The 11,808-nt window shown below is 43.0% G+C and overlaps 1 protein-coding gene across 4 annotated transcripts in view; it reads right to left on the reverse strand.

The window, feature by feature from the left end:
* VCAM1 (vascular cell adhesion molecule 1) overlaps window positions 1-11,808 on the reverse strand; it is a 39,878-nt gene that overhangs the window by 9,226 nt on the left and 18,844 nt on the right. Inside the window, exon 8 of one of the 4 annotated variants that reach the window (XM_065669541.1) lies at window positions 5,076-6,976. The exons of the other annotated variants lie outside the window; for them this stretch is intronic. Within the exon in view, the coding sequence (XP_065525613.1) occupies window positions 6,940-6,976 (37 nt within the window). The 3' untranslated portion in view covers window positions 5,076-6,939. Of the gene's footprint in view, window positions 1-5,075; window positions 6,977-11,808 lie in introns of those variants that run through there. 4 annotated transcript variants of the gene reach the window in all.

An 11,808-nucleotide genomic window follows, 5' to 3' on the forward strand; every position in this document is an offset into this window, starting at 1 on the left:
TTAAGGAGTGTACTTAACTCCAGCTGAGATTAGGGAGCTGTTGAACACACATGTACACGTATGTACACTGAACACTACATATACAGGTGTTTAGGCGTGTAAAATCCAGTTGTGTTGTCTCTCATCTGTAGATTAAGTAAGGAAGACCTTGGGCCAATCTGGCCTTGATTGTGGTACAAAAGCTTGTTTGTTTTGTATGTGAAGAACTGAATCACAGCACTGGATTCACTTAACCAAAACTCTGCACTCTGGAAGCTAGAATTAATTCCCAGGTTTTCCACAGCCTTAGCTCTAACATCTTTTTTCCTCAGTTCTGGGTATTGAACCTGGCAGCTAAAGAAGTAACCTGAAGTAGCATTTGTCTTACTTATTAAGATCATTGTGTTACTGAGCATTTTTAACACAAAAACATCCTTTGCTGCTGTACAGAAACTTTCACCAGCTATCTGCTGAACTATCTTTAGGGTTCTTCCCCTCTTCCCACCTGAAAACTAGTGCAAAAGAATGGAACACTGTTAATTTCTGACTAGAAGTTCTTTTTATCTAATAGAATTATAGCAAGCCCTTTAAGCTCATCCAGCCCAACCGTTCCCAGCCCTGCCAAGGCCACCACTACCCCATGGCACTGAGGCCTCGTCTCCACGGTGTGTGCACACTTGTAGGGTCGGTGACTCCAGCCCTGCCCTGGGCAGCCTGTTCCAGTGCGTGGTTTTACTGGGAACGGTCTGAAGGGAGCAGCAGACACCCGCTGATGGATGTGAACGCCTCATGCGACTGCAGTTGAGCCCCTCTCGGAATTTGCGGCCTGTGCTGCTAATGATGGTCAGCGCTTCCTTCTGGAAGAACCCTGAATGTATTTTTTTAAAGAACCTCAGAGAGAGCTCCCAAAAGTCTGGTTTCTGTGCTTAAGAAAACAAGCTCTTTTTCACCACACCTGGATGGATCTTTACCAGTTTCCACAATTAAAACATTCATATACTTGACTAATTTAACTCCTAATGGAGGGATCCCTGCTGAAGGGGCGGCAGGATGTAACTTTATTCCACCTCCTGCTCAAAGCGTCACTAACTGGGTGCAATCCACCAGTTCTTCAGAAGAAAATATGACAGGAAAAAATGAGATAATCACTTCTACCTGACTTAGATTGCTGGTATGTGGAAACCACTCTGCTGCCGCACACACTTCTTGCCCTGTAACCACTGCTTCACTTCAGCAATCAAACAAGAATGACCCACTTTCTTGCCTAATAGAGTCATTGTGGGCTGTAAGCACACTTGGATGGTTTAAAGTCTACATAAACTGACATCACTTGCTCCTGTCCTGTTAAGAAAACCTTATGAATAAAAGTTTGAATTATGTTAGGTTAATAAAGGTTATGAATTTGATTTAGCACAGCTAAATCAAATCTTTTCAGTTTAGGCAGACTTTGTGCACATACCGCATTATGTATGAAAGGTAGGATCAGCTTGAGCCTCATCTTGTATCAGGCCTCAAAGGCTGGATGGAGTTTTCTTTGCTTCTGAAAAACTGTGCCAGTTTGCACACCTGAGACATTGTCTGCAGGGCTACAGAATTTCATCCCACAAATCACAGCACCAGAGGATCAGCTGGGATGGAAAAGACTTTTAAGATCGTCAAGTCCAATCTTTCCCTGTCTCGGAACGATTGCAGCAAGAAAAAAAAGAAGAGCTAGCAAAACCTTGGGAGAACTCTCTCACATCAGGACTCCTGCCTCCAGCCAACACTTCCTGAAAAATCCCTTTGGAAAAGAATGTTAAAACGCACAGGTTTTGTTTCTAAGGCAAATGAGAACAAACAAATTCAACCAAATCTCATCTGAGCAAAAAATCCCCATGGAAAAGGTGAGACCTTCCAAACAGCCACGCAAAAGCATACATATAGTCCCTGCTATACAAGCACACACAGGTTTTATTACCCAGGTCCAGCTCACATCCTGTCACCTCATGATGTCCTCTTACCAGGAAACGCTTATCATGATTCCTGTTCTTTTTCTATAGAAAGTAATTAATTCCTCTTTGTTCCATATATACTTGAATAAATTGTAACTGAGGTGATAAAATTCACAGCATGAATTGAGGACTCCTAGCATCATTCATATCCTGCCAAGGTGCTATTTCCCCTTTTCAGCAGGGTTCTGCCCTGTAACATTGAAATCCTTTGCCTTTACATTTACTTTCAATTCACTTCGACTTAAATCTCCAAGTCAAAACAGGAGCTGCAGGTCCCGTCACATCACACTCCTGCATCGTACCTGCTGTATGTACTTCATCTTTAGTTTTACAGCATAATTAACTCTTAAAACGAATGCAGTATGTGCAAATTGGTTGTTGGTAGGGAGAGATGCAGCTTTTCTCTTTGTAAACATCCTGCCCTTTTGGCATATGAACTAATAATTACACTGCCTTGAACCTCTTTATCTTTCATTTATACCCCTTTACAATCATATAATTTGTAGCAAAAAGGTTGGATTAAGTCACTTTGTGGGAATGTATTAAACTTTTGTTCAGGAAGAGATGAGACATTGCTTGTACCTGCTCCACAAATATGCACTGGGTTTTCTTATGTTAATCAGGAACATTTGAATCTTATATAAAAACTCCAGTGTGGGTGTATAGATACAACTAAGATGCTTACATTTAACACTGCTCAAACAAGTAGTGGCAGTGACTCACAAGTTCTATATGCCAAGGAAATGGGATTAATCCTCTCAAACTGTGCATCTCTAGTGTGCTTCCATGGGCCAGTTGTGTTTGGAAGAACGTGATGGCCAGAGAAAAGCACTCCACCGAGATTTGTGGGGACTGAAGTCTCAAGACACATAACTTGATGACCTTAAGGTCCTTTCCAACGCTAACCATTCTATGATTCTATGCATAAGGGCATTATCTGCAGCCAGTTTACAAAAGGTTCCCCAGGAAATATTGCGCTCTGGTTCTGACAGAACTCTGTTACTCTCAGAAAGAGTTTCTTTGAACTTTTTTACTTCTCATGCCCTTAAATCTGCTTCAGCTGGTAACTGTTCCTGTTCTGAGCCTACGCGTCTCATTCTGGTCACTTAATGACTAGTAAAACATTTACAGTTCTCTAGACCATGCTGAAATACTGCACCTTTATTTGGGCCTCTCCACACAAGAAAGACACCATTGGTCAAGGTGATCTGAAGCAGGATCCATGTGAGGAGAAGCTGAGGGAAGGGGCCCTGCTCAGCCTGGGGAGAGGATCATAGAATCCCAGACTGGTTTGTGTTGAAGGGACCTTAAAGCTCATCCAGTTCCAACCCCCTTCCATGGGCAGGGACACCTCACACCAGAGCAGGGTGCTCCAAGCCCCTGTGTCCAACCTGGCCTTGAACTCTGCCAAGGATGGGGCAGCCACAGCTTCTCTGGGCACCCTGTGCCCGCACCTCAGCACCCTCACAGGGAACAGCTTCTGCCTTAGATCTAACCTGAACTGCCTCTGTTTCAGTTTGAACCCATCACCCCTTGTTCTATTGTTCCAGTCCCTGAAGAAGAGTCCCTCTCTAGGATCCTTGTAGCCCCCTTCAGACACTGGAAGCTGCTCTGAGGTCTCCACGCAGCTTCTCTTCTCCAGGCTGAACAGCCCCAATGTTCTCAGCCTGGCTCCATATGGGAGGTGCTCCAGCCCCAGATCATCCTCCTGGCCTTCTCTGGACGTGCTCCAACAGCTCCATGTCCTTCTTATGTTGGAGACACCAGCACTGCATGCAGTGCTGCAAGTGGGGTCTCACAAGAGCAGAGTGGAGGGGCAGGATCACCTCCCTCGACCTGCTGGTCACGCTTACAGAATCAACCAGGTTGGAAAAGACCTTTGAGCTCATCCAGTCCAACCAGCATTGCCAAGGTCACCACTAACCGATGGCACTGAGGCCTTGTCTCCATGGTGTGTGAACACCTGCAGGGACGGTGACTCCAGCCCTGCCTGAGCACCCTCTGGGGAAGGAATTCTACCTCAGCTCCATCCAAACCTCCCCTGGTGCAGCTTGAGGCCGTTTCCTCTTGGGATGGATGTGATAAGCATCTGCAAGGATGTTTTGGAGGAGACAGAGCCAGGCCCTTCATGATGGTACACACCAGGACGGTGAGAGGCAGTGGGGGGAAACTGAAAAAGGGGATGCTCAGGGTGGACAAAGCCCTGACCAACCTCAGCTGAGCTCCTGGCTGACTCTGCATTGGGCAGGAGCTTGGACCTGAGCTGTCCTGCACTCCCTTCCCACCTCAGCATGATCCTCAGTGCCCTATCTGGAAGTGATGATCATTGAACATAGTGAGGAAGAGTTCCCTGAAGTACAGGTTATTTATAACTGTTTCTGCTACAACGAGCCATATGTTAGATAAAGCACTATAGGGGGAAAAATGCCGAGTTAAATTCTTTACAATGGAAACAAGAGAGATTTTGTTTTGGAATTAGAGCTACATCTTCCTGAATTAAAAAGAAGTGAATGCAAATGCGGAGACTTGATCTGCTGGTGACTGGAGAGACTAGGAGCAATATCAGAATCAAAAAATCAAGTAAGATAGGTCAACTGGAAGGTGTTTCCCTAAGGTTTGACTGCAGAGAAGTCTGCAAAGCCTGAGGTAAACAGAGTGGGCACACAGCTCTGTGTCATCTTAGGCAGAATTTTACCTTTAATCCCAGATTTACTAGTGCATTAAAGACCAAAGTTCAAGGCTTAGGGAACTTACTGATAAGTCCACTTATAAGCTGAAAGCTCTTCTAGAGTACACATATGGAGAAGCTCACACTACAAGCCATGTGTTTTTGTATCACCCAGCTGCCCAGGAGGCTTTCTGCTCAATGCTTTCCAAATCCAAAGCATTTGGAATCCATCAATGATATGATATGTGCTAGAACAAGGAACTCTGCTTGAAAACCCCACTTTCAAATGAGGACTGTTACAATGCATCTACTGCATCTTAATATGCATCTTTGCTTTCATGTACATGTGTTTTCAGGAGGAAATGTTAGACAAACTTTCTGCCATACCATGGATGTCTTCACGGGTCCATTAAAAGAACAAATCAAACTCACTCAGAAAACATTTGGAATTATTTCTTTTTCTCTCTTTCCTAATACATTTGTCTCTGTTTAGAATGAAGACCTCCATTACCAGATAGGAGGAAATGTTAGACAAACTTTCTGCCATACCATGGATGTCTTCACAGGTCCATTAAAAGAACAAATCAAACTCACTCAGAAAACATTTGGAATTATTTCTTTTTCTCTCTTTCCTAATACATTTGTCTCTGTTTAGAATGAAGACCTCCATTACCAGATAGGTCTTCTTCGGAATGAAGACTTCCATTACCAGATAAATGATTCCTGTGTAAAAAGACAACTTGTGAAAGGGTTTAATGATTTTTCCACATGGAGACCTCTGTATAAACAGAGAATTTTACAAGCACTGAACTGTTCTAGTTTACACAACTCCAGCTGACCTGAAGTTTATGCAACTCTGGTCACCGAGGAATGTGTCAGTAGAGTAGCTGTTTTCTCAACCCAAACAAATTCAGGCTTATTTTAATTGTGGACTTTCCTATACTGGTATTACATCTCATTACAAACACAGAAAAGTGACTAATAAAGCATCCAAGCATTCCCTTGTCATCAGAACAGGGTCTTATATAAAAAGGCTGTGCAGACATATTCCAGTGTACTGTATTTTAGAAACAGTGGTCAAGACTTCGCTGTTCTAACAGCAAACCTTTGCTTATAACATGATGAAACCATGACTAAAGGAATTTACACTTAAATAACTGAAGACGGAATTCAGGCTGTATATGTAAGTGAAAAAAATGATCACATTACAGCATTTGGCAAAGAAAGGAGGAGAGAGTGAACAGCATTTCCATCACTTTTATTCTACCGTCATCCCCCCAAACTTAGCCACAGACTACTCTGATTTTGTATTATACTTTGCTATGAGTCCTCCACAGCAACTAAATTATGCTCACTGCCAGCTATTGTAAAAAACAGCAATTATATTGCCTTTCAGCTAAGTTAGTCCTCTCTTCCGTAGGTTTTTCCTGTCTCTCTGATCAAGGATAGGTTAAAAGTTAGGGCCTCTACCAGTATATTTTAACATGTGAATGTAAAGAAAGCTTCTGAATTCGTAGCAATGAAATCCACAGAATATCCAAGTCAGTCACAGGAGTTGCTCTGAAGCAGTACTGGAAGGCACTGGCTCCAACTGAGCAGGGAATACCAGCATGTGCTGACAAACCTGAGAGAGCTTCAGTGGGCTCATCCCCAGGAATGAGGAGAAGCACATGGCCCCTTATGTTGAAGTGACTTGGGGGGGCTGCAGGAATCTCTTATCAGAACAAGATTGCAAGCATTCTCTTCTATGTGGGAGAGTTCATTTTCATAACTGAATTATCAGATGTAGAACTGTAAAGGAAGACTCTGCAAGCTAAACTGAACTGCAGAAGCTCACCATTACATCCCATAAAGCCCAGCGAATCATGGGCCTTCTAGCTGTCCAAGCCTTTCATCTTTTTATTACTCCCCACATCAGAGATCTGCAAATGTTCTACCTGCAGCTCCTCAGCTTTACGAGTGATTTTACTATACGCAGTTGACTTCTCAGCTGAAACATTCTTAATAGTACCATTAATGTGGGGTTTGGGTGGGTTGGTTGCAGGGGGTTTTGGTTTGGGTTGGGTTTTTTTTCTCTTTCCATTCCAAAATGTACAAGTCTCTGGTCTCGAAAGCCTTTGAAAATAACTTGAGTCCTTATTTTGTCTTTCTCTGGTTTTAAGTGCTAAAAAGGTACCAATTTCATAAAAAAAAAAAAACAAAACCAAAATCAGCCTAAGCTGCTGCTTTTTCTGGAGGGCAGTGAAAAGAACCTAAGAATCTATGCAGCTGATGTATGAATACATTTCCATGGGATTTTCTTCACCTCCGGAATTCCAACTGCAGCACCATTTTCAAACTGCATGGGAGCAAAATTTAAAAAGCAAAAATTAAAAAAAATTAAAAAGAAATTTTTTAGAATCACTTTTAAAATCACTCACAAGTTTCTGTCTGTCAATAGAACAGGGCCTGCTCCCAGGTAAAGAATACTTCCATGCTGCTACAGAGCCTTACTGCCAGAAATGGGCACTCGTGCTCCCATGGAAGGTAACAGCGCTGATGGCTGCTCAGCTCCTCTGAAGATGAGCTCATATTTCAGTTTTCTTTGCTGGCTTTTTTTAATCAGGTGTAAAATCTGCACAGCTGAAGACAGATTTGATTAGTAAGAATTAGGCAGAATGTTTAGAATGGGTTAAGGTAGTACAAAAAGCCATATACTCCATAGAAATGGTTTCTATATTAACCCTTTGCACTTGCAGAAGGGAATTGAGGTAACTGGATCAATGATAACCACTGTCGGAGAGAAAAGGTCAATGCGATGTTGAACTAACTTGCTTTTCACAGATTTTGGTCAGTCAGCACAAATAGTTTTGGAACTGTGCTTTTAGCTAGATCTGTTTGCTTCCGTCCCAGGAGATGGTGACCTCCAGGACCACAAGATTTATGTCCTTTGACTGCAAGCCAGATTCCTGTATCCTGTTTATTATTTATACATGTTCTCTGTCAAATAAGCACAATTCAAATGCTTTGCTACTCAATCAAGAGTCAAGCCCATGCATTTAGACAGGATTCAGGGATGTGTTTTATCCAAAGATTATTTAATACCCCTGAAACAGAAGCAGTAAAAGCTTGCTCCCTATGAACACCCCAGCCACTCTGGTTATCATGCAGGAGAAGAGCAAGTTGGATAGCTAGTGAGTGCTGCAATTCGGAGGGAAAAATATGTAAATCCTTTCTGGCAAAGGAAGTTCCACCCGAACCCCTTACTTCCTGGGTGATGCTTTAACTCACACTTTGTGAAAAGAAGGAACCTGTACCACCTCTTGTCCTTGTGACTCCTGCTGTCTTTCTGATGAACAGGTTGCTGTCTCACGTGACAAATGGACAGAGACATCCCTGCAGGAAGAACTGGGGTTTGAACATACCCCATGTCCCACCTAGGTCTCAAAGACAATCACCAAGCATTTGGATGGTTCCATGCTCCACTCCTCATGGGCTGCACAGGGCACCAGCGACAAACCCAGGCTCTCAGCGTCCAGCAGTGTGAGTCTCTGAGCCACCGCAACCCAACCATGTTTAGAGCTGCTTTGCACACCACATGACTGCATGAGATTCATGTTTCCAGTAAGGCACAGGCAGCCTGTTTCCGGGAGCCATGATTCCCTGTACGCGCCAAGAGTGTGGGTAAGACAAATGAGGTCGAAATCCATCAAAGGTAAGGAAATCTCAGCAAAACCTGCACCATTTTCCACACGATCTCATGACACATTGCAGGATCCTTGGCAGGTTTAAATTACACAGTCTCACCTTATTGATCTAAGCCTTTCTTTTGCTTTCTTTCTCATTCTCTCTCCCTAGTCATTATCCACTTACTTTGTATCACTGGCTTAATGTGTATCTGTAAAGAAGCAAGCAACCCGCTTTCTGCACTGCATCTCACTCCTCTCAGTATCTCCAGCTCGCAGACTCAGCTGCAGTGGAACGAAGTCCTTATGACTAATAGGATCAAGTAAAAAAACCCAAAATGTCTTTTTTACTTCTTGTTTTACTTCCTTTTCTGCTTCTATTTTTGTTTTCCGTGCTCCGTTTTAACTTACTTTCCTGTGTATGTGTGTTTCTGCACCTTTCCTCCAAGTTTAGATTTATTTCCCTTCTCCTCCCTCCACTCACATTCACATCTACTTACAGAAGCGTTACGATATCACAGGATTGTTAAATTCCAGGATTAGAAGTACAGTCTGGCTCCAGCTAACCTTGGTCATTGCAAACCCAGTTTACTTCCTGTAATCTACAATTGGAGATGCAGAAAGCATTCAAGGACATATCTGCAGCCCCTCCTGCGGGTTAACTGGGCAGAGGCTCAGTTCCCATGAATGCAGCACTAACCTCTGCTTGCAGAGACAGCTACAGGAAATGGTGCTTAATGACACCATATGGAAAATAAAGAATATGAAAGTGTGAGGTTCACCTTATTTTTGCACGAATAGAGGAGAGAGACATCCTCCTACAGAGTCTGACTGGGGCTTTTTGCATCAAACAATTTACTCTTCAAAACACATGAAAATGAAGCAAATTAAGCCTCTACTCTGCTCTCGTGAGACCCCACTTGCAGCACTGTGTGCACTTCTGGTGCCTGTGGCAGGGGGTTGGAACTGGATGATCTTAAGGTCCCTTCCAACACAAACTAATCTGTCATCCTATGATCTCATGCTGTAGCTTTGCTTGAGCTTATGCTCAAGCTCCTGGAGCCAGCTGCACCCACAAAGCCCAGAGGGGTAGGACTTCCATGTGAACCCAGCCATCCCCACGCCTGAGCCACTCCTCCTGGACAGCCCTTGGCTCAGGCAGCTTAGACAAAGTGAGATTTAATGTGTAGGCAGGAGTTCTGGCTGAAGCAAGCTAAATAATGAAGTCCAGATGACCACACAGTCAAAACGAAACAAAAACCAGCAAAACCAGATCCCCACTGTATATGTTGAGATCACAGAATCAGAATGATTAGGGCTGGAAAGGTCCTTAAGATCATCTAGTTCCAACCTCTAAAAGATTTGTGAAGGCTTGCAATTACCTCCCAGTCCTTAGCGAAGTAACAGTTACTGGCCCATAGGCAACAGACATCTTTGAAAGAGGGATGTTTTTCCTTTAGTTGTTCTTGTCTAGGTGACAGTTTTGTTCACAGCATGCCTGAGACTAAACTGCTGGGAAGCTGTGACTTGCATGAGATTCCTGAGGTTTCCCAACTTCATCCAGGAAAAAACCCAAGGTTGGCTTTTCTCGCATCAATGTAAGGCTGACCTTCAATTAAATCAAGATATGCAGACTCCACAGAAAGCCAGGGAAAACATTCAAACAACCAGAAACAGATTAAAGGAAACTCGATCAAACTTTAGACAGTTTCTTTCCCAGCATTTCACTCCTACACATGTTTTATCTACCCTGTGCTCAAATTACTACCATATGAGGAAGAGCACTCTCCTGCCCCAGCATCTTTCTCCTAGTATTTACAAAGTGATTTATACCAATTAAGCTTCACTTTATGCCTGTAAGGTAAAACTTGGACAAGTGAAATCAATTGCTGCAATCAAAGTGCATATTAGAAAAGACTGAGTCAAGAAGTAGCTTTCAGGATCCCCAGTTCTCAGTTCCTAGTTGCACTGCCTATTTTTTAATGACTTTGATATTTATAACTATTTTGAAGATTTCTGCACATCACTGATAGTAACAGGGCTAAATCCCTGTCTTTTCATGCTAACAGATCTCTCCAAAGTCCTAAAGTGCCTCATACACTGTTCAAATCTAGCACAACCTTTCTCTCTGGAACCAAATCTAGCACCCAGCTTGTGTGCTGCACCACAGCTGTTCCAACAGAGCGTTAATATACCCAAGCACAGAACTATTTAATGCCTCTTTAAAATGAAGAATACAGCATGAAAACAAAGTAATGCAGAAACAACTGTCACTTTGGAGTCTGGGAGGTCTCAGCTTAGGATCAAGTGCAATTTTGTGACAATTTTTAGGATTTTATGCGCAAAATAAAGAGGAAGACCTTTTCCGGGCAACTGTCACAGCTCCACAGTCACACACCTTGCATGTAGCAGAGTGTCACAGTTCTGGAAAGACTGACCGAAGCCTCAGTGAAGTGCACTGAATTTAATTCCACACTTACAAAGCATTGTGTTTTGTTAATGCATCATTTTCTGGCTCAGATTGCTACTTTGTGTGAGCATCATTGTAATTAAGCCTAACAAAATGGATGTTAGCCTTTGGGATGACTTATGTCTGGTGCAAAAAGGTGAGGGATCAGCTTAATTTAGTTACTTCTTACCTTGTCAATACCATTGCAACTCAACCATTTGGAAAGGAGACAAATCAGTTAACAAAGTCAAAGTAAAGGTCCATCAAATTAAATTGCAGCTATTCATAACATTAAACCCAGTATCTTCTTCTGTCTAAAGCCCCCATCATAAACAGCGCCAGCTTCTACATAAACAGTTTACAGGTTTTAGTAATTAACACAGTAAAACCTACTCTGTCACAGCCTTACAACTGTGTGCAGGTAGAGACGTCAGCTGCCCTTTTCATGTTAGAAGCAAATAGCAGTAGTGTTGGCAGTGGTAACAACCACCCAGATTTAGGTCAGGGGATTAAATAGCTGTGAGGACAGACATCAATTCACCCTGGAGTTGTGCTTCTCTAAATTTGATGTTACAAAGACATGTGTCTAGGCCAGCTGACTCTAGGTTATCATAGAAAAATTACTTCCTAAGCAGTTTCTTTATGAGAAGGTAGTAGGAAGACAAACAGCAGCAATCTGTAGATTTATGTTCTTGACTCATGGATTTTGACATAAAGTTTGGGTTTTTTGGGGGAGGAGAGGTTTGCTGTTGTTGAGCAAGTGTGTGATAATACAAGATGACAGGAACAGTATGTGTCCTTATAACCAACTTGCTGTTTCAAAACAGTTCTGGGAAGTTGCTGACATACCAATAGGTATCACTTGTGTGGCAAAGCTGCTGAAAGTAACTCAGAGCATATATTCATTTACAGATCTACACACCAGGTTCCTTAGGGAAAGTGCCTGGCTCCAAGCTGCAGGCTTTCTCTGGTGCAGTTCACAGCCCTGGGTTTGTCCTGTGCATGAGGTATGCTGACCCACCAGCCTGGCTCTTGGGTAATGCCACCACTGAGGTG

This window comes from Lathamus discolor, chromosome 3 (genome assembly GCF_037157495.1).
Source record: "Lathamus discolor isolate bLatDis1 chromosome 3, bLatDis1.hap1, whole genome shotgun sequence".
Classification (NCBI taxonomy): Eukaryota; Metazoa; Chordata; class Aves; order Psittaciformes; family Psittacidae; genus Lathamus; species Lathamus discolor.